Source organism: Gavialis gangeticus, unplaced genomic scaffold, assembly GCF_001723915.1.
Source record: "Gavialis gangeticus isolate Ggan-Ray unplaced genomic scaffold, GavGan_comp1, whole genome shotgun sequence".
Taxonomy (NCBI): domain Eukaryota; kingdom Metazoa; phylum Chordata; order Crocodylia; family Gavialidae; genus Gavialis; species Gavialis gangeticus.
The window spans coordinates 173573679-173596292 of NW_017729022.1; the positions used below are offsets into that span (position 1 = coordinate 173573679).

Sequence of the window (22614 nt, forward strand, 5' to 3'; positions counted from 1 at the left end):
ATAACAGGCCACAAGATCCCCCCCTCAGCCTTCTCTTTTGGAGGCTGAACAGGTTCAGGTCCTGTAGCCTCTCCTCATAGGGCCTGCCCTGCTGTCCCCTGATCATGCGAGCATTTCTTATGCTGTTAAATAATAATCAGAAATAATCAGAAATCCTATCTGTATATGTGGGTTATGTGCTTTTACTGTCATGTTCCTAAAGAAACTGTAGCCACAGAACACTCAAAGCTGGAGTCAAAGAGGCGTCTCAAGCCCACAAAAGAATGTGAAGAGTCAGCACTAAATTCAGGAGAAAAGGCAGGGGGACATTGAGTTCCAGTCATCAGAAGAGTAGTAGAAAGGTGATATGCACCTCAACAGTGTGCCTAGAGCAGTGGTTCTCAACCTTTAGGGAGGGGTACCTGTAGTCTAAAAGTTACTTGGTACCCCATTTCAGAACCTAATTTATTACAGTGCTTACCTCCTTGCACAAGGGCCAGGCAGGTGGAAAAGTATGAGTGCTTACCTCCTTACACTCATGGCATCTTTAAAAAGGATCTCACAGAACCTCAGCATGCCACGGCACCCTGGTTGAGAATCACTGGCCTAGAGACTCCAAAGCCATGGGTGTTACCTGAACACTGTTCAGACTCCACAGGCTTAAATACACAGAGTACCGGGAACTAAGAAAGCAGTCAGGTGAGTATCTATCAGAAGGAGCTTGATCAGACTTTACACCTAGACTAACCCCCTATTCCCCAGATTCATAAACCCCTATTCCCCAAATTTATGACAAAGGTACTGTGAAACCTGACAGCTAATTTCTGCAGTTCCTGCATGGGGAAAATCTTTTAACCAAATATGAGGGGTGATCAAAAAGTTCTAAGACTTAGCCTTTATTTTGAAGAATAGTGTACAAACAACATTTTTATGAGCTGTCCCTTTCAAAGTAATCTCCCCCAGGTGATATGCACTTGTCCCAACGTTCCTGCCACTTCCAGAAGCAATGCTGGAAGTCTTCAACTGTGAGTTTCTTGAGTTCCGCTTTCACATTCTTATGGGTGGTTGGAATGTCATCAAATCTCCTTCTTTTCAGCTTCATTTCAATTTTTGGGAACAGAAAAAAAAAAAATAAAAAAATCACATGGGACAAGGTCAGGTGAATACAGAGGGTGTGGTATCACAGGAATGTTTTTTTCAGCCAAAAATTCTTGGACGGAAACAGCAGTGTGTGAAGGAGTGTTGTCATAATGCAGAAACCATTGACCATTTTCACACAGCTCACTGCAGTTTCTTCTAACTTTATCCCTTAATCAAATCAAAAGCTCTTTAAAAAGGCCTGATTGATTGTTTGATCACTCGGTACAAATTCCTGATGAACAATACCCCGAACATCAAGTCTTAGAACTTTTTGATCAAACCACGTACATGACCGAGTCCCTCTGCACTTTCTATGCAGCATAAAGTGCCAGATCTCACCTCAGTATCACAATGCATTCAGGAGTTGGCACAGCTTAAAATTTTACAATGATTTTTTTAAACTGAACTGTAAAGTGAGACTCAACTATGAAAAATGGCACATTTTACCACCACAGATGTGTTCCCTTTGTATACATGTAAAGCCTGCCTTTACTTGAATGAAATATGCTTTGCTCCTGAACAACCTACAGACCCAATACAGCTTAAAAAAAAACTGAGATGGATACTGTTTTGATTTGTACTCTGAAACTTGTTTGCAAAACTTATTCTTGGTAAAGATTTGATTTACCTTACAAAATTTTGCCACCAGAACTCCAGTTTTGTCGTCAAAACTTTGAGTAAGTAATACCTGAAGCTCCTCTGCAATAGCAGGACCTTCCTTTCTGCTGGCAGACTTGATTTAACTCTGCCAAGTAGGAGTAAAGCACTGCATCATTTGTCAAGTGGTGCAAGGCATGAGAATGTCTACATGCTCTTCTGACAACAGCCACAATTCCTTCAGCAGTTGGTACCTTCCCAACCTACTGTTTTCACTCTGGTGGCTCAGCTGGTGCAGTGGAGCTGCATGGGTCTGCCAGAAGTGCTTGGATGTGCACATGCTCTGATAGCTTGTCAGTTGCTATCTGGTTGCAAAATGAGGTATTGGGAGACAAGGCTTTCATGCAGTATATAGAAGTGTTCTTAACGGCACCTTGTGGATAAAAGTTAATGTTATTAAAGTGTCTAAGTTTTCACATCAGTATTAAGGATGTTGTGAAATAAGGGCAACAAAATATTACATTTTGACATATAGGCATGAAGGTAACACTTATTTTTAAGTGGCAATTTTCAAACATCTTTTGTATGAATTTTCTATTATTTACTCTTAACTAAAGTTACTCTTTATTATTGTCAACCCTAAATAAGTTAAATTCTCATACAAAAATGTTTTAATACCAATATCTGTAAAGACAGAATTTATAATTCAAGGACAGGTTTATAATATTTGAAGTTAAAAAACAGACTTAGCTACATGTACAAAATGCAACCATCAAGACTAGAGACATTTTTAGTTACCATACCATTAAGGAAAGTAATCTTACATGGGAAACTAAGTGTATAATAAAGCCAAAGACTGTGAAATTTAACCTTAAGATGCATTAGTTCAGCATATTAATCTCCAGAACAATAGTGCAACATTAACATGAATACTGCCAAAATGGACCATGACACTTTTTGCCCTAGATTTTACCAGATGATTTGTATAACTAGCAGAAAAATGTCTGAAAAAGACCAGTTGTTTATAAAATACTGAAGTTTAAAAATAGAGATGGAAATGCAGTGAGAAAAGAAATGACCTTAGTACTATTTTTATTTCAGTCAAATGCCTTTTGTCAGGACAAACCATGTTATGTTCCCAAGGTCTGCACAATTAAACCAATACCGTCCCCCAACATACATTTATGTGCCCACACTCAGATAAGCAATATGACATCAAAATTAACTTTTAAAAAAAGTCTAAGATTTAAGATCAAACTAAAACCAAATTTTGAACCATGTCACACAATGATGTGAATGTCATTAATATTATGACTTAATAGTAAAGAATTAATATTCATAAATGCACTGAGTATAAGTGATATTAATAATGACCAATAGTTTCCATCAAGGTTTCAAGGCTAATACATACCATATTTTCTCACATACAATACATACTTAAATATAATAGATATCTTGTCTTTGAAAAGCTGAGTAAAGAAAAGTTCTTTTCCCAGAATTATGGCTGCATAGAATAGGAACAAAGCTTAATCTTCAGCTGACTTACCCTTCCTTTCATGCATGACTAAAGCTGAATCCTTAGCCACTGCTGCTGAAGACTGGGGTTCATGGGTAGATCTATGATTTTGAAATATTAGAGTCTATGCTAAAGAGTCTGAACTAAGACTTAAGGGCATTTTTACATATGCTTCAAGGGTGAGGAGGGCACTTTAACTAGAGCAACTCTGAGAGCCACTCTAATTAGGAGTGCCCGGAGCATTTTGTGTACCAGTGTCCCTGCACTTCAAAATGGCAGCAGGGCACTTTATCTAAAGCTTGAACAAGCTTTAGATAAAACACCCCACCGCCATTTTGAAGTGCAAGGCTCCTAATATATGAGACATGGAGGCTGGTTGGATTAATAGAGTCTTCTCCAACACACTGTAATTAGTGCATCAGAGCAGCCTCCGCGCTTGTGTACAGGAATCCTAAGAGGCTGTAAAACAAACCAAAAACACCTAACAGACAGCAAAACTGCCTTTAAAAACGTTAGCATGATTAATAGAACATCTAAATCATTAAGAGAGAGATGGTCATTAACACCTGTAGAGTGAACAATGAGGCATTAAGTCAACTGAATCTTTCAGCTGTCTGAACAGTAATACCAGTAAAAGCTGGGTGCTTCTCCATTTAATACATGCATCCCAATTCTGGGGAAAAAGGTACACATTATACAATATATACCAACATCTCAGATTAAACATTTAGACCAGGGGTTGGCAGCCTATGACCTATGGGCCAGCTCTGGCACATGTTTTAAGAACAGCTAGCTAATCTCTGGCTTCTGCCCAATCCATTCCATGTTTTACTAATGGCCAACTGCTCTCTGGCCCTTCCACTACAGCCTCTGCTCAAATTACCTACTCAAAATCGTTGCTTCTCAAGTGGATGAGAACAGAGGCAGGGGGAATAGCTTTTCTTACACCCTGCCCTTAGTAAGTTTGCCAACCCTCAATTTAGCCAGTTAATGACATTTGCAGGCATCCTAGCAGTTTCAGTTGTATTCATGCCAAAATAACTTCACAAAAGTCACCACACTCAAAAAACAGGTTCATTTCCATTCACATTTTACTTAAGAAAGAATGCCTCCTTGCACCCCTGGAAGGCTGCTCGGGAGAGAGAAGGAAGTAGTGCGCTCAGCAGAGGCCGCCCCATGGGGAGCAGATTGCCCCCTTCCCCTCAGGGTAAGCTAAGGAGGGCCCAGCCTGGCAGCATGGAATAGCCTTCCATGTCAGAGTCACAGCAGTACAAGCACAAGCAGGAGGCATAGGGCCCTGGCACCACCACAGGGCCAGGAGGCTCACTACCGTGGTGGGAAGGCTCTACTTGACCCCAGGGGGGGGGAGGGTGCAACACCACCCTCCCCATGGCAGTGGGAGCAGAGCACAGGAGATGTCTGCGGCCCCAACCCTTGCCCCTGGGGGAGAAGGGAAGGTGTGGCTCCAGAGCTGAACAGCACCCTCTAGTGGCTAAGATATGCCCACCACCTCATATCCACGGCTCCCTGCCAGCAGCACAGTGAAGACATAAGGGGTTGGGGCCATTCCTACCGGAGGTCACTAAACTAGGTATGAACTATCAGTTAACCATTAACCATTTAACCAATACAACTGGAGGAGGTTTAAAGGAATATTTTTAAACAGTAATTACATCCCTAGTGAGGACTACATTGCAGTAAAACTTGTATAAGTAGGCTAAAGCTTTGAATATGCATTCAGACTTATTTCTGTAAAGTAAGTCCTTTACAGCAGGAAGTTCCCAGACAAAAACAGATTCAATTCTCATGTGTGCAAGAGCATGGTCAACAATGAAGAAGCAGGACACATCTAGATCTGTATAGAAAATTTCACAGGAATCAGTTATTCTTGTTGATGGCAAAACCAGCAGAAAGCACATATCCCATAAATCAAATATGATAGGTATGTTCAGATTTTAGTGCAAGATGACTGAAAAAAGGAAGTCAGGTTTACAAAGCTGACAGTTTTCCTTTAATCTATGTACACACATCTCAAAAACAATTAGTAGAAAAGCACTAAACATTTTGCTTCTCACTATTCTCATGACCATGAAGTTTTTGACACTATTGCGACTCCCCCATCAGTAATAGAAGACCATTTTCATGTCACCTTGCAAGGTGCTGAAAGTGAAGGAATCGAACAGCTTCCCAACTCCTTTAAGAGTCAAGGATGCCACTTCCCCAATGTAACAGACATTGGCATGTTCAAAGAGGAATTTAGTCCATTAGAAAACTAAAGAATGAATTTAAATAGGTATCATTTTACCACTGTTAACTCCACTCTCCACGTAGACATTCCTATTCCAGTGCAAGTACTCATTTTGGTTATATAAATTAAGAAACTCTTCTTCACAAACATAAAATTACTAATACACCATGTGCTAGAGAAGAATAATCATCTATTACTACAGGAGAAAGGAATAGTTGTGTGTGCAGTACCTGTATTAAACAGATTTCATAGACATTAGGCCTGGAAGGTACCTCGCAAGATCATCAGGTCCAGACTAGATGCATTATCCATATCCACATTCCACTTCAGGTGTGTGTACATTCAGTGCACTTGAGCTAAAGATTTTGGTATCCTACTGGAGTGGTGCATATAATCAGAAGTGTTTTTGTTTTTCCAGGACAGGGCATAGCTGCTCCTTTAGTTATTGTAAGCTGTAACCTTTAATTACTTAACCACCAGAAGTTTGGTAATAACTGACTCCACAGCAACAGGACTGAGTGCAGGTCTCGGAATCTGGATTTGTACATTCTTGAACTACTAGTTACTTTTATGTAAACCTTCCCTCCTTAAGCAGCTGCAAACAGATCATTCATTTCAAGTGACTCCCAAACAGTTTTCCTTAGATAGTGGGAACTCAAAGTCTAAAAAGCAAAAACTGATGAACTATCATTTCAAAGTTTGCTTTCAATACTTTGATAGAATCAAAATATTCAGCAGGTTGCTCTCCAAAATGTCCATGACTAGACAGTTCCTCAGATAGGCCTCTGATGTAGCCTGAGTTCTGGTGAGAATTATTTGCAGACGTGATACGTCTGCTAGGTTACTCGCAGAAAATCTGGTTTGAAATTCTCCGACAGCCTGCTATCTTACCCTTCTACATAGCACAAGCCATGGAATTGCTTAGCACTGTCAGCAACAACAAAAGAGCACTTTGCACACATCCAGGGTGCACAGCTTTTTATTCCTATAACACATTTTTGGGAAGAAAAATCAGGAGATTTATTACACAATTCAGATAGAAATTAGTTATGATTTCTGACTGGAATTTAAGAGAACCAATTAACAAAACTTCACTCATTAGAAAACTGTGTATGGAGGTGCCACCATCAGCACTTATTCCCTCATTCCTACTACTATATGAAGAACAGGTGAAACAGACCAATGGGCTAATGGCTCTAAAGGCAGTCCCATGAGTCTTGTCAAAACTAATTTAGATTCCAACAGGTATCTGGCTAGTGGGCAAGCCCTTTAACATGTTATAGGCTTCCCTATTCTCAGCTAGGAATATAGACCCTCCTTGAACAGGCAAGAAGATAACTTGGCAGATATATAATAAGTTTATACAGCAAGGGTAGCCAACCTCCAGCAGAGGTGTCAGAGCGTAGCACGCAAAGGCATCTCATTTCGCATGTGCGCCTTAGGGTGCACAGCAGGCAAGGGGCTGGAGCTACACTGCCGCAAGGATTAGGCTCCTTGTGGTTCTTTCACTATCCACCCCTGGCACACCAACATCTTACAACACAAGGTTGCAGGTGCTTTTGGCACTCTGAGCAAAAACGTTGCCAACTCGTTATAGAGAGAGACCTGCTTTTTTTGTTCCAGTAGATATTACAGAATATTTTCCCCTCCACATTCTGGATGGTGGTGGTGGATTACAGCAGACCCAAATGGAAAATCTTTTCTATTAAGATGTTTTTATCAAATATTTCCTGCTGCTAATAAGGATTTTTTTTATATTTTACAAACAGATCATTACCGATACACAAACATACAAGAACATATTTGCTGAGGTATAGATTACAAGAACCAGTATAGAGAATCCCGCCAGTAAGTCTGAGATATCATGCCTCGAAACAGGTGTAATATTAGTAGTTCAACAGGCAGGTTTGCAGGTACGAGAATTAAATGAGTCTCTTCCAAGACCAGGCTACCAGTCACCCTGACATGTTTACTTCAAATTTTCCTACAGACCCAGAATCATCAGGTTTGGAAGGAATGCATATAAAAATAAGCAGCACATGTGCAACAGAACTGAATTCTGCTTGGCTCTAGAACAAGTGACCTTTCCTGTTCACATTAGTCATGAACAGATCCAGGTTTTAAAAAAAAAATTAAATCACAAATTCTTTGCTAAACACCCCAAAATCCATTATCAAAATAAAGGACTCCCCACAGTTGTGCCCCTCACTCCCCCCCACAGCTCCCTATTCCTGCCAGTGAACTTACCCCCTCCACAAGCCACTGCCCCCCTAGCCCTGCTGGAGGGGACCCCCAGCTGCCAGGGCTATGGGGTCCTAGCTCTAAGTCCACCGTCCCCTGCCTCTGGCAGTGGACCACAGCTGCTGCAGCAGAGTGGAGCCTGGATCCCCCCTGCTGCAGGCTTGAGCAGGGGAAGCCAACTCCCCGCTGCTTCATGCACTCCCCAGGTGGCAGGGGGGACCCATGCCCACCAGATCTGTGCGTGGGGCGGATGCAGACTATGGCTTCTGCCTTGCTGCCCTAACCTGGGGCCTCCACAGCCCGCTGGGTGCGATCTAGTGCAGCAGGGAACAGCGGAGTCATGAGGAGAAGCTGCCTGCCACTGTGACTCCACGGTGCCCTGGCAACACGCCTCCTGCATGCGTGGTTGCATTGAGGGCAGCGGTGCGGGGTTGAGCCAATGAAAGCTGACCCGCACAGAGTGGATGAGTCGCCAGGGCAGCTTGGAGCTTGCAGCGGCAGCCAGCTTCTCTGCATGGCCCTGCTGTTCCCTACCACACTGGGTTGCACCCAGCGGGGTAAGGCAGCAGAACGGGACTTTGAGCCCACAGCCCATGCCCACCCCCACCCCTGCCCCATGCTCAGATCTGGGGGGCATATTTCCCCCCTGCTCCTCAGGGTTGTGCACCGTGCTGGGGAGCACCCCTCCCCCCCCCAGACAAGCTTCCCAAGGCCCCATCCCACTCCCTGCTGGGGCCCTGCAGCTGCACACTGTGGCCCCAGGCCCCAAGCCCAAAGCACCGCCCAGCTGGAGGGAAGCTCCAGTCTCAGCCCTGCCCAACCCCACCTCTCTCCCTACTGAGCCTGAATACCACCTGCCCCCTCCCCCAACCTACTTACCTGCAAGAGCTGCTCTCCAGGCCCCTGCCTGACCACCCTACCCCTGCTCCCTCTCAGCAACCTGCAGGCTGGAACTGTGCCAGCCTGCAAGGAGCTCATCGCAAAACTGCAAAATCTGTGGGCTTCTCTGGTAAAATGAGAAATCCACATTTGCGCTCTAGTCCAAAACACTTAAATGAGGAATTTATTCCTGAATCAACTTTAGTCACTGAGTCCATATCCCATCCAAGCAGGATTGCGGACCAAACTGCATTGATCTGTCAGTGTTTCTACTAAGAGAAAGAGTAAGGTACCCCACTGAAGAAATGTTTTGAACTCAGCCATAAGCTCAAAAATGGTAGGACTTGAGAGATGAATGAATCAGCACGTTCAAATAATATATTAATTGATGCTCTAAGCATCAGCGAGCTTTAAAAAAAAACCAAAACCAGTGCTTAATTCATGGCACATTTGTAATAGCACAAATGTTCAGGTTCTGTTTTTGTGAAACTAACCATATTTTAGTTAGTAATTTAAAATCACCCCCATCCTGATTAAGCCTGAGGTAATTATTGAGGTGAGGTGAGATGAACACAATGCTATCTGAACAAAAGCATAATCAATAACCTGAATTGTAAAAACAGAGATTTTAGATTCTCTCCCTTTTTCCTAGAGCCTGAAAGCCCAAATCTGCACCAGAACTTCTACAGCAGAAGTACCTTGGGGCAAGATGCATCATAGTACTTAAAGTTGAACACCCTGGGAAGTTGCTTGCCATGCAGAATCCATAAAATAGGGGTGTCAAATCTTACAAATGCTGTCTCTCTATCATTTGGTAGACAAACCAACTGTGAATCACCCAACCATCTCCGATACAGGATCATAGGAAAGTAGGGTTGGAAGGGTCAGTACAAGGTCAAGTCTAGCCTCCTGCTCAAGGCAGGATTTTCTCCGACTAAACCAGGGGCAGGCAATTATTTCAGGCGGAGAGCAACTTATCAAGTTTTGGCAAGCTGTCAAGGGCTGCATAGGTAGCCCTGCCCCTTGACAGGTGCCCGGCCCCCTGGTCACCACCCCCTAACCCCTGACCTTTGCCACCAGAAGTCCCTCCCCTTGCCCCCAGAAGTACTCCTTTCAGCAAAGGGTTTTGCCATCTCAGAACCAGAAAAATATCAAATTATATTCTAAAAAGTGATCAACTACAACATTCATTAATTTGATTTCAAAAAATATTTTGTTCTGATTTTTCATGCGCTCATGTAGCATACACAGAGGTGACTGCACAACAGCTTAAAATGGAGTCTTATTCTTGTATATTGTGGGGGGTGGGTATAAGTTTGTGGGAGCTGTGGGTGTGTAGATATGTGGGGTGTGGGTGGGTATGGGGGAAGGGTGACTGGGGTTTGTGTATGGCAGTGCGAGGGGAGGTGTAGGTGCATATGTATGGAGGGGTGTGCGTATGGGACTCACCCTATGAACACACACACTTTGCCCTGTGCCTGCAGACACACACACACACAAACTTTGCCCCTGTGCCTGCTGACATGAGTGCACACACACACACCCCTACCAGCACGGTCCCTTGCTCTGTGGTCCAGGGATGAAGCCAGGAGCCACAGCCAGGTGGTCCTGGAGCAGGAAAGGAGGGAACTGGCTTGGGGTGGGCAGGGCTGGGCTGCTCAAGCCTGCAAGCCTGCTGGGGGCTCCCTCTGGGTCCTACTGCCCCTGTCGCCATCAAGTTTCGACAGGGAGCCAGGGCAAATAAATGTTAATTACTAAATGTTTTAGGGGCTCCACAGACCAGACAGAATGGCCTAGCAGGCCGAATCCGGCCTGTGGGCTATATTTTGCCTACCCCTGGACTAAACCATCCCAGTCAAATGTCTGCCCAACTTGTTCTTGAAAGTTTATAGGGGTGGAGATTCCACAACTTCCCTACACAGCCTGTTCCAATGCTTGACCACCCTTCACAGTCAGAATGTTCCTCCTAATCTCCCACCTAAGTTTCCTCTGCTGTTGCTTGAGGCCCTTGCCCCCAGTTTTGTCTCCTACGACCACAGAGAAAAATCTCTCTCTGTCCTCTCTATAACTGCCCTTTGGGTGGGATGATATAGATGGGGATGGTCCTGCTTTGAGCAGGGGGTTAGACTAGATGACCTCTCAAGGTCCCTTCCAGCCCTAATTTTCTATTATTCTATTTGAAGACTTATCTGGATGCTATACCTGGATGCCAGGTCCATCATCATCATGCACTTACTGAAGAGCCTTTCAGGCAAGGAGGAGCCAAAATGCAGTATCAAATAATGGTAAAAGAACTCACCACTAAAAAAAAAAAACAGAGATTTTTAGATGGGTAGTCACATGAAAGTAAGGCATCCTACAGATTGATACCAACACACCAACTGGTGGGATCCAAAGAATAACAGAAGAAACTCGCATTGAATTTTATCTTTTGATAAAAAAAAAAAAAAGCTTTATTTTCTTCAGTCCACGACAGACCTTAGAAAACAGATTTGGGAAAGCAGAAGGAAAGAAAACAAACAAACAAGCAAAATCCGATACCCCATTCACCTGTACTAGAAAGGTACTGAACTTTACTGATCCCTAGTTACGGGAATGGATAGAGAAGCTGAGTAGCAATAGGGCAGTGATAAAAAACAGAATAAAATATATCCAAATTCTGTAAAGTCTAGACCAGTGCTTCTCAGCTTTTCAATATTAGCACCATTAGGTGTTATGAAATACCTACACCACGGGTTTTCAACATTTTTGAAGCAGGGTACCCCTTACGAATGAAGAGCAAGGGGGAGGGGAGGTGGATTCTGGAAACTGGAGGCCAGGACTAGGATCTAAAATGACCTATATAGGCTGGAGAAATGGTCCATAGTCAGTCAGGTAAGACACAAGGACAAGGGCAAAGTTCTACACGTGGGATGGAATAACCACATATACTAATACAGACAGGGGAATGACTAGCTAGGCTGCAGTACTGCAGAGAAGGACCTGGAGATTATGGAGAATCATAGCATGATCCAACAGCGTGATCTTATTGCTAAAAAAAAAAAAACAAACCAGCAGCATCCTGGGTTATATTAACAGAAGTGTCACTTGTGAAGCAAGGGAAGCAATTCTTCCATTCCATTCAACACTCATGGAACCTCACCTGAAGTAGTGTGTCCAATTTTAGGCCCCACACCAAGAAAGACATGGACAGTTTGAAAAGAATACACAGCAGGGCAACAGAAATGATTAGGGTCTTGGGAGACGAGACTTAAGAGGAAAGCCAGAAAGAACTAAGGCTATTTAGCCTAGAAAAGAAAAAGCAGACAGGGGATTTGGTAAGTCTTCAAATACCTGAAGGGCGATTATAGAAAAGATGGAGACGGGCTTTTTTCTGTGGCTGTAGGGAACAAGACTAGGAGCAGTGGCCTCAAACTGCAGCAGGGAAAATTTAGGTCAGACATAAGGAGGAAATTAATGATTATGAGAGTGGTCAGGTATTGAAATAGGCCGCCTAAAGAAACTGTGGTATCTCCATGCTTGGAACATTCAACAGCAGCTTAGACAGAGACCTGAGCAGGAATGGTTATATAATTTTTTAGATTTCAGATTAGGACAGGATGGTAAGACGGCATGTACCTTTATGCCACTTGGCTCATGTGACTATTGTCTACTGTGTCCCCACATGCAGTTTTGCAAACTTAGGGTCTGGGTTAAATGCAGTATAGCAAGGATCTGTGATCAGTGTTTGGATTTAGTCAAACCCTCCATGCCAAAGTTATTGCCACAGAAACAAATGGAGCCACAAGCAAGGTTTTCCCTGGTTCAAACTGCAGGCTTAATGCCCGAAGAGTGGCAAATTGAGGGCACTACCAAAAGATTTTTTGCCTTTGTAAAACACTTCCACTCTCAGGGGTCTTTGGATGATGCTATAAAGGCTGAAGCAGAAAAAAACTGCTGTCATAGTCTCTAAGGCTAGGGACAGAAGTTGTACATAAACAGGTTTAAGTGATCAGAAACTGGTTTAAACCTCTAAACAGAACAGAAGCGCAGTACACATAAAACAGTTTCAAAATGGCTCAAACTGGTTTAAGATAAACCTGGTTGAATGTGGTATCATATTTAACGGATTTGGGTTAAACCGGTTTATGAAACTTCTGTCCCAGACCCCTTCCTGGTTCAAGTTAAATCACAGTCCCCCAGCATCCCAGCTTGCTTTGCATCCCCTGGGCTGGGCTGAGCTGCCTGCTCCAGAAAGCAGGGCTGGCCCAGCCCCTCTGCTCCCTAGCTGGAACAGTGAGGGCTAGCTGACAAGGGGTTGGGAGGCAAGCCTGGCTGGGTATGCAGCCCAGTCTATGGAGGAGGGGGAGGGGAGAAGACTGCCCCCACCCCACCCAGGCAAACCCCAGCTGGGGTCTGAAGCCAGGAAGGGGAGCTAAACAGCCCTTCTCCCCGCTCAGACTTATGGCTGGCTGCAACTGTGGACTACAAATCCCAGATGTACCTGGAAGCAGGAAGAGGAAGTAAAGAGCAACCCTCCAGAGTCCTGCTGCTGTAATTATGGACTGCAAATTCCAGGGACTTTGGGGGAAGCAGGAAGAGAAAGTGAACACACAGCCAGAGAGCCGTGCTCTAGCACCCACCCTGGCTTCTGACCTGAGCCAACTGCAGGCATGTGGGTGCATTTCCTGAATCAAAAATAAATACCTGTTCACTTGTTTCAATTTAATCTCTGCAGTTTAGACAAACCTGCAAAGATTGAATCGATTTAGCCTCGGGCTTTTTGACTGTCTGTACCTAGCCTAACAGACCAGTGATGATCAACCAGGGTGCCACACAATATTAGCAGTGTTAGGTGTGCAGTGCAAACATACGTGGTTCATAAGTCAGAATTCATAATTTCTAAACCATCCTGACCTGCTGTCTTTCTAGAACCCACACTCCAAGGTCTTTCTGGAACCTACACTCCAAAAGGGTCTGTACCCAGCTGAGTCCTATGCTCCTGGATCAAAATGCTGACCCCACAGATTTACCCAGCAAATAACCTGGAGTTTAGCTTCATAGTCTTTAACCTAGGAGATAAACAACTTACAAATAATGCACATCCAAGCCACATGGGACTTCTGTATAAAATAGTAAAGTTATTTAGCACATCCACCTGTGACAAGCGTACCCCACTTCAAGAGGTAAACAGCTTGAAGTCAGGTGACTTGAGGGAAATTATGCTGACAGGCCATGGGTTAGGTCCTGCCTAACTGAGGGGAAAAAAAATGGAGACTCTCTCAACTACAGAAGGCACATGATGCAGGGGGCCTTATTTCTTAGAAGCAGCTGATGGAAAACAGTAGACAGGGACGGGAAAGGAACACGATTCACGGATGCTAGGGTTGGAAGGGACCTCAACAGAACACTGAGCCCAAACCCCTGCCTAGGCAGGAAAGAGTGCTGAGATCACATGACCCCAGGCAAATGCCCATCCAGCCTTCTCTTGAAGATCTGTCTGCAGGGGCTGCCTGGCAAGGGCCCTGCGGTCGGGGCTGGGAGCTCCTCCGCCTGTCCCTCTTGTGACCGCCTACAGGCCCTGGAGGAGCAGGTGAGGAAGCTCCAGGCTGAGGTGAGAAGGCTGCAGGGGAATCAGGGCTACAGAGGACAAAATTGACGGTTGTTTCCATTCTCTGCAGGGTCAGAAATCAAGCGGAAAGGCCCTGCAAGTAGGATGCATTGCAAAGGCATGGCAGAAGGTACCCACCAGAACAAAGCCTGCCCAGGCTAGCACAGTGTCAGCTCCCCAGGTACAGCTGGGGAACAGATACAAGGCCCTCGCAGCCTTGGAGGAGGGGGCTGACGCGATGCCTCCGGAGGAGATAGAGCCACTCCAGGCAATGCATGGATTGAGCAAGGATGGAACGCCAAGAAGAGGAGATGCAGAGTCCTCATCATCAGAGATTCCACCCTGAAGGAAACAGAGGAACCCATCTGTCGCCCCGATCACATGGCACATGAGGTCTGCTGCCTGCCTGGGGCCCAGATTCGGGATGTCACAGAGATGATCCCAGACCTCATCCGACCCTCTGACCAGTACCCCATGGTCCTAATACACATGGGAACAAATGATGTGGCCAAGAGCAGTCCAGACCGCATCATGAAGGACTACAAGGCTCTGCCAAGCTCAAGGAGACAAAGGCGCAGGTGGTATTCTCCTCTATTCTCCTGGTGAGTAGACACAGACGGCGCCACAATGCCTGCATCGGTAAAGTCAACCAGCGGCTTCGGAGCTGGTGTTACTAAGCGGGCTTCGGGTTCTTCAACAATGACCCGCATTTCCACACAGGGGGCATGCTCGGGTGGGATGGGCTTCATCTTTTCCCAAAAGGTAAACGTGTCTTTTCTTCCAGGTTGGCTGACCTCGTACAGCAGGCTTTAAACTAGTCTCACAAGGGGACAGGGCCACAGAGGCACAAAAGGATACTTCACCATCAAGCCAGGTGTTGAGCACAGGAAGTACCCAGGTAAGTGACAGGGACTACAACAGACTTAGGAACAAGGGGGCAGCACAAACACCCACAGGAAGTCTTAAATGCCTCTACACTAATGCTAGAAGTATGGAGAATATGGGTGACCTGAACTACCCAGACACCTGCTGGGAAGAGCAGTCAGCTAGGTTTGACCGTTCATGTAGATTCCTAGCTGAGATACAGGACCTCCACCTAACTCAGGAGGTGCACAGTCCCACCAAGGGAAATGCCCTGCTGGACCTGATCCTTGCCACAGGCGATGACTTGGTGAGGGAATTGAGGGTTCTCGGCCAACTGGGCGATAGTGATCATCGCCTGCTGGAATTCACTATCCAGTCCAGGGTGTCAACAGCTAGCAGTAGGGCAGAAGTCCTTGACTTCAGGAGGGCCAACTTCAATGAGTTAAGACGACTAATATGAGGGGCATTGGGATCCTGAAGTTTTGGGGAGACGGGAGTCCAAGACAGGTGGTCATTCCTCAAGGAGACAATCCTCCAAGCCCCAAGGGGGTCAGTCCCAATGCATAAACAAAAGGGGGTAAGAGAGCTAAAAAGCCCCTATGGCTCAGCAAGGGCATTCAGGTATGCCTGAGGGCTAAAAAGGAGGCGTACATCCAATGGAAGCAAGGGGCTACTATCAAAGAGGTTCACACCTCCATTGCTCAAGGCTGTAGGGTGGGCTGTTAGGAAGGCCAAGGCTAAGACGGAACTGGGGCTGGTGACCAGGATTAAGGATAACAAAAAGTCCTTTTTCAAATGCATAGGGAGCAAGAAGAAGGTAACGTAGGGCCCCTGCAGGATGCACTTGGCAATCTGGTGATTGCTGCAAATGAAAAAGTGGACCTCTTTAACAAATTCTTTGCCTCCATTTTCTGAGCAGGGACTGAGACATCTCCCCCACCGGAAGTACAGAAAGACTCAGGGGAGGCACCGCCAGGCCCAAGGTTAGGGATGACGTACTTAGGGAACTTCTGGAGGGGCTGGATGTGTTCAAATCAGCAGGCCCGGATGCTCTTCATCCAAGGGTGCTGAGGGAATTGGCAGGGGTCATTGCAGGGCTCCTGACACAGCTATACAAGCGTTCATGGAGCTCATCAGGTGCCGGATGACTGGAAAAAAGCCAATGTGGTCTCCATTTACAAGAAAGGAGGACCCAGGTAACCATAGGCCTTACCTCAGTCCTGGGGAAGATCTTTGAGAAAATTATCAAGGAGCACATCTGTGAGGGACCAGCAGGGGAGATCATGCTCAGGGGGAACCAACATGGGTTCATTAAGGGAAGATCCTGTCAGATTAACCTTATTTCCTTTTATGATCAGGTCACAAAGTCCTTGGATGAAGGCATGGGGGTGGATGTCATCTTCCTGGACTTTGAGAAGGCCTTTGACACTGTCTCTCACCCCATTCTCATAAAAAACACTACGTGACCGCGGCATTGATGCCTACACAGTCACATGGGTGGCTAATTGGCTGGACAGTCGCACGTAGAAAGTGGTGGTGGACAGGTCATTTTCCACCTGGAGGCACATGGGCAGTGGGGTTCCCCAGGGCTCAGTCCTTGGGGCCCATACTGTCCAACATCTTTATCAACAACTTGGACGAGGGGGTGGAAAGCACGTTGTCCAAGTTCGGTGATGACAACAAGATGTGGGGTGAGGTGGGCACACCAGAAAGGAGGGACAGAATCCAGCTAGATCTGGACAGGTTACAGGGATGGGCAGATAAGAATAGGACGGAATTCAACACAGACAAGTGCAGGGTACTGCATCTAGGGAAAAGGAACCAGCAGTATACCTACAGGGTGAGGAACACCCTTCTCATCAGCACAGAGGTAGAAAGGGATCTTGGAGTCATTACTGACTCCAGGTTGAACACGAGCTGCCAACGTGAGGAAGCTGTCGAGTAAGGCTAACTGCACCTTGTCATGCATCCACAGATGCATCACAAGCAGGTCCAGGGAGGTGATCCTCCCCCTCTATGCAGCTTTGGTCAGGCCGCAGTTGGAGTACTGTGTCCAGTTTTGGGCACTGCACTTCAAGAGAGATGTGGCTAGCACTGAGAGGGTCCAGGGGAGGGCCACTCGTATGATCAGGGGGCAGCAGGGCAGGCCATACGAGGAGAAACTAGAGGGTCTGAACCTATTCTGCCTCCACAAGAGAAGGCTGAGGGGGGATTCTGGTGGTCATCTACATCTACCAATTTACCGGAGGGGGGAACCAGCAGGGAATGGGAGATGCCCTGTTCCCCTGGGCACCACACAGGAATACTAGGAATAACAGTCACAAATTGATAAAGAGCAGGTTCAGGCTAGACATCAGGAGGCATTATTTTACGGTTAGGGCAGCTAGGACCTAGAACCAACTTCTAAGGTGTTCGCTCCTACTTTGGGGGTCTTTAAGAGGAGGCTGGATAGACACCTGACTGGGGTCATATGACCCCAGCATCCATTCCTGCCCAAGACTTGATGATCTGTTTAGGTCTCTTCTGACCCTAGCTACTATGATACCCCAAGATAGGGGGCAGCACCGCCTCTCTTGGAAGCCCATTCCAAATTTTGGCCACCCTTACCGTGATCAAGTATTTCCTGATACCTAGCCTAAATCTACTCTGTCAGTTCGTGACCACTGTTTGTTGTTACCCCAAGAGGCACCCTGGTGAACAGAGGATCTCCGACCCCTTGTGGCCACCTATAAATTCATTAGGGGAACGCAGCAAGATCACCTCTCAGCCTTTTCTTGCGGAGACTGAAGAGGTCCAGGTCCCTCAGTCTCTCCTCATAGGGCTTGTCCCGTAAGTCCCTAATCATACAAGTGACCCTCCTCTGGACCCTCTCGAGTCTATCAACATCCTTCTTGAAGTATGGCACCCAAAACCAGACGCAGTACTCCAACTGTGGTCTGACCAATTCTAGTAATAGAGGGGAAGTATCACCTCCTTGGTTTTATTTGTCATGCATCTGTTGATCCACGATGAAGTGCAGTTAGCTCTGCTGATGATTTCGTCACACTGATGACTTATGTTCATCTTAGAGTCCACTATGACTCCAAGATCCCTCTCCACTTCTGTGCTGCTGAGAGGGTCGTTTCCTAGCCAGTAGGTGTGCTGGACATTTTTGTGCCATAGGTGCAGCACTCCACATTTGTCCTTGTTGTACTGCATCCTATTGTGTACTGCCCACTTTTCTGACCTTTCCAGGTCTGCCTACAATTGTTTCCCTACCTCCCGGAGTGTGCACTTCACCCCACAATTTAGTACTGTCTGCAAATTTGGATGGAGTACACTTCACACCCACATCCAAGTCACTGATGAAGACTTTGAAGAGTACAGGTCAAAGGAACGAACCCTACCGGACCCCAGTACCCACACCCTTCCAGATCAATACTGACCTGTCTACTACCACTTTCCGGGTGCAACCGCTAAGCCAATTTTCCACCCACCAAAACTTGTAAACATCTGTCACAGCCTCTTTATTTATGAGTATGGGATGAGCTACTGCATCAAAGGCCTTGCTAAAATCCAAGAAAACAACAACATCTACCTCTAACTCCTGCGTCTAAGCGTTTTGTGACCCTGTCATAAAACAAAACCAAACCAGATTGGTCAGGCATGCTTTACCTGCTATGAAGCCATGCTGGTTGCCCTATGGCATTATTTTTCCTGCTGGAATCGCAAAAATATGATCCTTCATAATCTTTTCAAAGACTTTTCCAAGGATGGAGGTGAGACTAACTGGCTTATAATTACTCGAATCTTCCTTCCTCCCCTTCTTGAAAATAGGGATCACGCTGGCCCTTTTCCAGTCCTCCAGGACTTGACCCGAGCGCCATAAGCGCTCAAAAAGCCATGCCAGTGGCTAAAACACCCGCCAATTCCTTCAGTACACTCGGATGCAGCTCACATGGGTTTGCTGACTTAAACGTATCCAGTCCATCCAAGTAACTCTGCACCAAGTCATCGGCAACAGGTGGTGGGATGGTGTCCCTCTGATGCCCATCTACAAACCCATTATGAGACTTATCTTGAACCCTGTTCAGGAACAGAGGCAAAAAACTCACCGAATAGCTCAGCCTTGTCCCCTCTGTCACTAATTGCTCCTTCTTGTTCAGTAGGGGTCCTACGCTGCCCTGCACCTTCCTTTTACTCCCTACATACCTAAAAAAAAAAGACTTTTTGATGTCTTTAATTTGTGTTGCCAGCCTCAGCTCTGTAGTTGCTTTGGCCTTTCTAACTGCCTCCCTTGCAAGTGGGGGGCCAAGTAGGTATACTCCTCCTTGGCAGCTTCCACCGCCTATATGCCTTCTTTTTTGCCCTTACGCTCCCCAAATTTTTGAGGTGGCTGCAGCCTCCCTGCCATAGCTCTGATCCTAGCTCTGCCACCACCTATTCCGAGTGCAGCACAGCCCAGCGGCATCCCACCCCCACCCTGCACAAATGCAGGTGCGTAAACCCCCCCATACCCTCTCAGGGAGCATGCAAGGAGAGAGCTTCCCTCCCACACCCCAGACAAGCTGTGGCTCCATCCTGCTCTCCACCCCACTCCAGCTGAGCAGTGCCTGCCCCAGCCCCACTCCCTCACCACGGGGACCTCAATCTTATGATGTGGAGGTTAAGGGAAACATAAAGAAGGAAGGTAGTGGGTACAGATTTGGGAAGGAGGATTTGTTTTGTAATTTGACAGTTTACCATGAATCAAGTTGATGTATAAAGCAATTGCTTGATGTTCTCCTTGACCTAATCTATTTGCCTGTCTACTAGAAGTTCAGATACTTGGAGAAGTGGCCATCTCTTCTTAAAGGCTTAGAAACTTCCTGGTGTATTGCAGATAATACCATAAACTAAACTTATTTCAGATCATGCCATTACCTCATTGAGAAGACAGCTCTCCTAAGTGAATAGTTAGGATATTTACCAGTATGTTTTCTAGGAGAATTGTTTTTAGGAGGTTCACTTACCTGATGGTCTTGAATTTTCCTGCCCACTACTCGAAATGTATTGTTGCCTGTATGATGATAAATATGAACTCTGCTGAATCCAGTTGACCCACCAGCTGGTACCCATTTCTTATTGGCATCATCATAGACCATTACTGCAGCTCGTGCTTGGCAGATACTCTGTTCACTGTTAAGGTTAAAACGTAAAAACATTGTTAACACAAATGAAAGAACAATATTCAGGCAAACAAATAAACAAAACAATATATTAGACTTGCTAAACAAATGTTTATCAGGTTTTTCTAAAGGAAAGTTTGCCAATAAACATGACCTTGAGTCATTGCCCTGCGAGTGAAAACTGTAAAACACGACTTAAAAATCTGTGAAAAACTTGATGTACTGACATTCGATGGTTCTCAGCCTTTTTTCAGACTCAAGACAGCGCTCTGGAAAATGCAGCTCTTAGCTTTCACTCATTTTTGACTACAGAAAAATAACAGAGCAATTCTTCTGTTGAAAAGAATTCAGAAAGGCTACAGCAGGTCAAAGTTTTTAACAAAATGACTTTGTTTGAAATCTCTGGGTCTACCTTTTGAATCATACTTGATTTATGTTCATCTTGTGACTCATATTTGTTAAGTTTGCAAGGCACCCTGTAGCACCCCTGAAAGGACCTCCAGCATCCTGGTTGGGAATCAACTGTTCTATGGCTTTCTACAGCTTTTCAGTAAGAGCTCCTTTGCCAGTATAGCATGCCATTTGATGATGAAGTGACTACGTAAACTTAAAAAAAACCCCTTTTGCTGGTATAAGCTAGGAACTTTACACATTTAATTATATCAGGGTGCTCAACCCCCTACCCACAGGCCCATGGACTGTCATCCAGTCCACAGTGCTCCCCACAGCTCCATGGGGAACCCCCGTGGGACTGTGGCCTTGCACATCAGACCCAATCTTGACACATGGGCCTGGGCAGAGGTGGTACAGGGCCCCTGGAGCCTTATCTTGCAGGTGGAGGCAATGCAGGGCCCAATCCCAGGCATTTGGAGGTCCAATCTGTCCTGTGGACCAGACCCATGCACCTCATATGGCCCATTGGGCCAACAGGTTGAGCACTAATGAGTTATACTGATGAAGTCTTTGTAGATAAGCCCTGAGTACAGCAGTCATGTTGAGATCAAGGTTCACTCTTAAGTTTAGGGGAAGCCATGTGAACCCACAAAAGAGAACAGATGAGAAATACTATCTTCAGTAAAGACAATTCCCTTCCAGTAAGGGCCTAGACACAGACCGGCATAAAAAAAATAGCAAGGGATGGTTACTTATCACTATGTCAAATTCTTTAAATACATAGTTGTGACATCACAGGAAGTGCATATAGTGCCCTAGCTTGCACGGAATGCTGCATCCCCTTTCAGTTGGGAAAATGGACAATCTGCAAAGGCAGCCTACAAAGGAGAAATGCAGAATAAGCTACATCTAATTAAAATATAAAATTGAAAGAAAGGCTTTCCCTATGCATTAAAAAAAAAAAATTAAAAAAAAATTAAGTAGCATTAGTTCATTCAAGGAATCATAGAAAGTTAAGGTTGGAAGGGACCTCAGGAGGTCATCTAGTCCAACCCCCTGCTCAAAGCAGGATAAGCCCCAACTAGATCATCCCAGCCAAGGCTTTGTCTAGCTAGGTTTTGAAAACCTCCAGTGATGGAGCTTCCACCACCTCTCTGGGTAACATGTTCCAGTGTTTTACTACCCTCCTAGTGAGGAAATTCTTTCTAATATCTAACCTAATCTTCCTTTGCTGCAACTTCAGACCATTGTTTTGTCATCTGCCACCACTGAGAACAGTCTAGCTCAGCGGTGGGCAATTATTTTGGGTGGAGGGCCACTTATCAAGTTTTGGCAGGCTGTCGAGGGCTGCATGGGTAGCCCTGCCCCTTAACAGGTGCCCCACCCCCTGGTCACCATCTTGGGACCAACTGTCCCGTGGCCAGCACTGGTGGTGCCCAGAGTGGGGTACAGGCCAGCAGAGGTCTGTGGAGCTGGGCTGGCCTGCACCAGCACGGGCGGGGGGCTGGCCTGGCTCCATAGAGCCCCCGCCAGCTGGGACCCCACACTCCTGCCACCCTGCTCTGGGCCCCACCGGCACTGGCCCACACCGGTGCTCACACTGGCTCCCTGCCTGCTCACACCCAGTGCCCCCCAGCCCCACAGTACAGCAGTGAAGAAGCTGGTGCTGAGCGTGGGGAAAAGTGGCCCCTCACCCTCCCCATGCCCTGCGCCCTACGCTGCAGCCACTCACAGCTCACCTGGGGCTGCCTGTGCCTACTCCAGATAACCCCGCATGGGCTGCGAGTGCCTGCAGCACAGGGCGCCAGCCATGGGGCAGGTGAGGGGCTGCTTTTCTCTCGCAGTGAAGGAGCCCAGGGAAAAGATGATTGCAGGGGGAAGTGGTCCCTCCCACACCCGGTGCCCCACACTGCAGGCACTCACAGCCTGCACAGGGCTGTCTGGAGCGGGCAGAGGCAGCCCCATGCGAGCTGCAAGCAGCTGCAGCATGGGGCACCCGACGTGGGCAGGGAAGGGCCAC

At 46.3% G+C, this 22614-nt stretch overlaps 1 protein-coding gene across 10 annotated transcripts in view; it reads right to left on the reverse strand.

Moving 5' to 3' along the window:
- ENAH (enabled homolog (Drosophila)) overlaps positions 1-22614 on the reverse strand; it is a 258824-nt gene that overhangs the window by 113372 nt on the left and 122838 nt on the right. For all 10 annotated transcript variants that reach the window (XM_019516522.1, XM_019516521.1, XM_019516524.1 and 7 more), the window contains one exon: positions 20046-20211. In XM_019516522.1, the coding sequence (XP_019372067.1) occupies positions 20046-20177 (132 nt within the window). In that variant the 5' untranslated portion in view covers positions 20178-20211. The remainder of the gene's footprint in view (positions 1-20045; positions 20212-22614) is intronic.